At 56.1% G+C, this 5577-nt stretch overlaps 1 protein-coding gene across 1 annotated transcript; it reads left to right on the top strand.

Moving 5' to 3' along the window:
- Positions 1-553: 553 nt before the first annotated feature.
- AVPR1B (arginine vasopressin receptor 1B) lies at positions 554-4015 on the top strand. Its single transcript, XM_055418861.2, has 2 exons — positions 554-1490; positions 3687-4015. The coding sequence occupies exons 1-2, from the start codon at positions 554-556 to the stop codon at positions 4013-4015; spliced, it is 1266 nt and encodes a 421-aa protein (XP_055274836.2).
- The last annotated feature ends 1562 nt before the right edge of the window (positions 4016-5577 follow it).

Below are 5577 nucleotides of genomic sequence, written 5' to 3'. Positions count from 1 at the left end.
TTGGTCGCTTATGGCTGTCACTCCGCCCTCCGCGGCAGGAGCCACACGGCGCGCAGGGCCCGCAGCGCATAAAACCCGCTCGCGCCGAGCAGCCAGCTGGGGCGTGTGCGTCCAGCGGCGTTTTCCAGCGACTCCTCTGGCCAGGAGCGCTCCTGCAAGTAGGTTTGGGGGCACCCGCTTCCCGCTTCCAGGAAAGTTTGGAGAAAGAGGATTTGAGGTGCATTTGTGAGTGGTGCCAGCTCCCCCAGCCTTCTTACCCTTCCAGAAGGCTCGCCTTGCACAGCCTCGCCCATTCTCTCCGTCCTGACTCCCTGGCTCCCGGGCTCAGAATCTGCCTCCTTACCTCACTCTTCCTCATCCTCTCTATCGCTGCCCTCTTAACTCCTGCCACACAGCCTCAGCCTCCTTCGTCATCCTACCCTTCCTTCCCCTTTGTGCCATCTTTAACCTCCTCCTGCCCACCCCGTCTCATTCCTCCGGCCTCTCTACTTGCGCTCACACTCTGCGTCCATCCCCTCCTCCCCGCCCGCTTCTCTCCCAGCAAACTTCCACCATGGATTCCAGGCCTCCTTGGACGGCTGCTCCTACACCGGGGAGCACCGTCTCTGCCGCCAACGCCACCTGGCTGGGCCGGGATGAGGAGCTGGCCAAGGTGGAGATCGGCGTCCTGGCCACTGTCCTGGCGCTGGCGACAGGGGGCAACCTGACTGTGCTCCTGACGGTGGGACAGCCGGTCCGCAAGCGCTCCCGCATGCAGCTATTTGTGCTGCACCTGGCCCTGACCGACCTGGGCGTGGCGCTCTTCCAGGTGCTGCCCCAGCTGCTGTGGGACATCACCTACCGCTTCCGGGGCCCCGACCCGCTCTGCAGGGCCGTCAAGTACCTGCAGGTGCTGAGCATGTTTGCTTCCACCTACATGCTGCTGGCCATGACGCTGGACCGCTACCTGGCTGTCTGTCACCCCCTGCGCAGCCTCCAGCAGCCCAGCCGGTCCACCTACCCGCTCATCGCAGCCCCCTGGCTGCTGGCGGCGGTCCTCAGCCTCCCTCAAGTCTTCATTTTTTCCGTAAGAGAGGTGATCCAGGGCTCTGGAGTGCTGGACTGCTGGGCAGACTTCCGCTTCCCTTGGGGGCCACGGGCCTACATCACCTGGACCGCCCTGGCCATCTTCATCCTGCCGGTGGCCATGCTCACAGCCTGCTACAGCCTCATCTGCCACGAAATCTGCAAGAACCTCAAAGTCAAGACGGAGGCTGGGCAGGCCGAAGGAGGGAGCTGGGGCGCTGGGGACAGGCCCTCCACTCCTCGTGGCCCGGTGGCAGCCACGCGGGGGCTGCCGTCCAGGGTTAGCAGCGTCAGCACCATCACGCGGGCCAAGATCCGAACTGTGAAGATGACCTTTGTCATTGTGCTGGCCTATATCGCCTGCTGGGCGCCTTTCTTCAGCGTCCAGATGTGGTCTGTGTGGGATGAGAATGCCCCCGATGAAGGCAAGTGTGTGGTCTGGTTGGGAAGGTACAGGCGGGAGCAGGAGGTGGAAAAATGCAGAGAAGAGAGAAGGAGGGTATTAGAACAGGGTCACAGTGGCTCCCGGGGCCAGGCAGGTAACAAATGGGTGAAGCAGTTAAAGATGGTGCCTGTCCCAGTGTGAAAAGGGACAGTTCTGGTATGCTTTCATTTTGAATGGTTTCTATCAGTCCCTTCAAAGCCGTTTGAAGACCTCATTTAGTATTGTGTGCATGTCACTCACTCAGTCGTGTCTGGCATTTGTGACCCCACGGACTGTAGCCCGCCAGGCTCCTCTGTCCTTGGGATTCTCCAGGCCAGAATACTGGAGCAGGTTACCATTTCCTTCTCCAGGGGATCTTCCTGACCCAGGGATTGAACCCTTGTCTCCTGCATTGCAGGCAGAGTCTTTACCATCTGAACATCCTTCCCAGGTGGCGCTAGTGGTAAAGAACCCGTCTGCCAATGCAGGAGATTTAAGAGACGCGGGTTCATCCAGTTTCCCTCCATGACATGCTGGCCTCCTGGCTGCTTATCCCCGAGTCTTTGGCAGGAAGCTGTCTCCTTGTGCTTGCCCCTGCCCCGGACCATCAGTGGAGCTTCTGCCAGGCCTCGCTGCAGCAGCTGCTTGGACTAGTACCAGGTCTGCCCTCCAGGACTGAGCTGGAGCCTCCGAAGACTCCAGGGCTCCAGGCGCATCTCAAGCCCCTACCTGGGCCTGGTGCGGAGGGGCCAATTCAAGCAGATGCTTCCCAAGGGAAGAAACCTGTGGAAACCCTCAGTCTCTGGCCTAGTCTAGGCACTATACAAATATTGATGGAGCAGATGGGATGAATACACCCCTTAGCCAAAGCAACTTCTCAAATGTCTGCAGCCCCCGGGTATTCAGTTAACTGGGGTGCAGGCCAGATGCCTTCATGCTTCAGGAGCCTGGGTTTGTTGCTGAGACTGGTCCCCACTCTGCTTACAGGTGCTCCCTCCTTGCTGTCACTTCTGTGCTTCCCAACTCTGTGATTCACGCCTTTTCTCAAATATCCTGACCCTGTACCTTCCCTTCTCTTGGGCTGCAAGTACCACACTGGAGAGCATCCAAGGACCCAGCATATCGGAAGCTTTCATGGCGCTTTACAGAGCAGGCACTTGAGCTTTGCCTTTGAGTTCATGGTTGAAATGGTGGCAGGGTGCAGAATTGCTGCTTTAGAGAGGGAAGACCTAGGTTCGGGTCTGTGCCATAACCCTTAATTCCTTCCAGCTCTGCCATGGCACTCAGTGATTCTACAGCCTCCACTAAAGAGCTGGGCAACTCAGTGTGCAACCCGTGCCATAGCTTAGCCATGGAGCATCTGGCAGAAGGCTGGGGCCCATCGCAGCAGCTTTCCTGTTGGCATGAGAAGTTTCATTTCATTTTCAGAAAGACTATTGTATCTGGAAGGAATCTTATCAGAGTCTTTGAAGGCTCGCATTTTGACTGTCCAGGAGAGAAATTAGTTTTCCCTGCAGAAGGGACATTCTCTGGATGTAATTTCTGATGACAGAGAACAGCACTGGCCAGGAATGAGATGCCTTGGTACCTAGAAGCTGCACAGTTGGAGATGGCTTCATGGGACCTCTAGGCTGTCAGGCTGCACTGGTTGCCTTCCAGGTCCCCAGCACTGGCTTGGCACATGGACAATAGCTGAATGACAGCATGACTGGGACGGACCCGAAGGGGTCAAGGAGCACAGAATTCAGAGGGCAGTGTATACCCGTATCTATGACGTAAGTGGGAATGCAGGTGTGCCCAAACTTGGCTAGAATCATGGTTATTCTTCCTACAGGTTTCATAGAAATTGCCTCACCCGTGCTTGGCTTCCATTGGGGGATTCACGATTCAAGATTTCGGAACAAAGATAGTGGTCCAACTCGGGCTGCTCCTGTCGCTGACTATGTGTGTGTCTCTAAAGGCAGCTTAGAGCCCCAGCTCCTGTCATCGTCCTGTGGCACAAAACGAATAAATAAATCAGTGAGGCAAAACCCTGTAGTCAGGAGTCCCAGGTTTGAGCCCCAGCTGTGATCCTTTCTGATTATAGAGCCCCACAGGGTCCTTCTTGGGATTCAACTTCCTCCTCTGTTCTGTAGCGAGCAGGACTCTCTCCCAGGTCCCTTCCAGCTCTGAAATCCTTGTGCTTCTCCCTCGGCAGATTCAACCAATGTGGCTTTCACCATCTCCATGCTTTTGGGCAACCTCAGCAGCTGCTGCAACCCCTGGATCTACATGGGCTTCAACAGCCACCTGTGGCTGCATGCCCTGCGCCGTCTGGCCTGCTGCATAGGTGCCGGGCCCAGGATGCGCAGGCAGCTCTCCAATGGCAGTCTGTCCAGCCGCCACGCCACCCTGCTGACCCACTCCAGTGGCCCGCCTGCCCGCGGCCTCAGCCCCGGACTCAGCAGGAGGCCAGGGCCCAAAGACTCCCTGCGAGGCGCAGAGCAGGTGGATGGCGATGCTGCCACTGAAACCAGTGTCTTTTAGGGAGCACTCCCCAGAGTCTGGTGGAGGATCTCTGTCCATCTCAGCGCTGCCCAGCCTGATGCTCTCGGTGGTCTTTTTCAGTTAGAACCTTTCATGACTTTGCAAGATTGGAGAAGCGTTCTCTAAGGACACCTTAACCAATAGGCTCTAGGAGAATTGTTGGATTTTCATGACAATGACATTTATGCCCTTTGACTCTGCTTGAGGCAGGGCGAGGAGGCCAGAAAGGCTGCTCCTGTCTTTGGTGTCATAGCCGCCCGCCCAACCTCACATGCTGGGAGACAGGGAGACTCAGACTGCCTGCGTCCCTGATCCTGCTGTATTCACAGCATGTCTGGGGACCACGTGTGTGATAGATGTGGTGCTGCAGATCTGGGCTCTCCTGCCTGGCAGTCCACAGGCAGCAGGGATTCAAAGGCTGGTATCTCATCTTGTTTGTCCCACCCTAATCTGACTAGTGCGTCCCAGTGCAGCCAGGACGGGGGACGGAGTGAATAACTGCAAGGAGGACCCTATCTGAACCCTGAGATGGGTGTGTGGGAGGGGGCGTTGCTAGAGAGAGGCATGCTTAATGAAGAGAAGTGAACAGGTGTGGGGCTTCGCCTGTCTACCGGAGGGAGAGGAGGGGTAGCACAGCACTTGGTAACTGGAAAAACTCTGCAAATGCTGCTTATCTTCTCCCAAACACCCCCATTTATAGTTAGGATGGGTGACAAGGCAAAGTACTGCATATTCTCAGTGGAATGGCCCACTGGGGTGAGTGTGGGAAGAATGAGTGAGAAGGAGATGAAAATGGTCGCCAAATTCTGAGTGTGAGGAAGTCTTGGAAGCAGCAGGGATTGGCCGCGCATCCCCCTCCCTTCACGGGGTCCACGTGGCTCCTGCCTCTTGGGCTGCATGGACGGGACGTCCTTTGAGAAAGTGTGACTTAGTCGTGGCCCTGGATTTGTTTGAGGCTCTTCAGAGCTTCCACACAAATCACATGCTTGCCATGATCAAGTCGGGAGTCCAGGATGGGAAACCCCGCTCTGCCTGGTGGTATCTGTACGACCTTGGGAACTTACCTCCCTCTCTGGACCTCAGCTCCTCGCCTGCAGAATAGAGATGCTCTCCAAGGTCTTTCCCAGCTCAAACCTTTCATGACTTGCAAGACTGGAGAAGCACGTTCTAAGAACTTCCTAACCAATAAGCTCTAGAAGAATTGTTGGATTTTCATGATAGTGACATTTATGCTGTTTGACTCAATTCTGGTGACTGTGGGTCCTGACACGGCCATCCTGTCCACCTTTGCCAGCAGTTCAGTTCAGTCGCTCAGTCGTGTCTGACTCTTTGCGACCCCATGGACTGCAGCACACTAGGCCTCCCTGTCCATCACCAACTCCCGGAGCTTGCTCAAACTCATGTCCATCGAGACAGTGATGCCATCCAACCATCTCAGCCTCTGTCATCCCCTTCTCCTCCCACCTTCAATCTTTCCCAGCATCAGGATCTTTTCAAATGAATCAGCTCTTCGCATCAGGTGGCCAAAGTATTGGAGCTTCATCTTCAGCATCAGTCCTTCC

Source organism: Moschus berezovskii, chromosome 17 (assembly GCF_049115385.1).
Source record: "Moschus berezovskii isolate FMDL1 chromosome 17, NW_MosBer_1.0, whole genome shotgun sequence".
Lineage (NCBI taxonomy): Eukaryota > Metazoa > Chordata > Mammalia > Artiodactyla > Moschidae > Moschus > Moschus berezovskii.
This window is presented reverse-complemented; position numbering and strand designations above follow the sequence as displayed.

What these genes read in the sequence shown, in the direction of transcription:
- AVPR1B (XM_055418861.2), top strand. Translation starts at nt 554, where the DNA reads ATGGATTCCAGGCCTCCTTGGACGGCTGCTCCTACACCGGGGAGCACC. An exon ending in TGAGAATGCCCCCGATGAAG is followed by an intron (nt 1,491 to 3,686) that starts GCAAGTGTGTGG and finishes CTCCCTCGGCAG; the next exon opens with ATTCAACCAATGTGGCTTTC.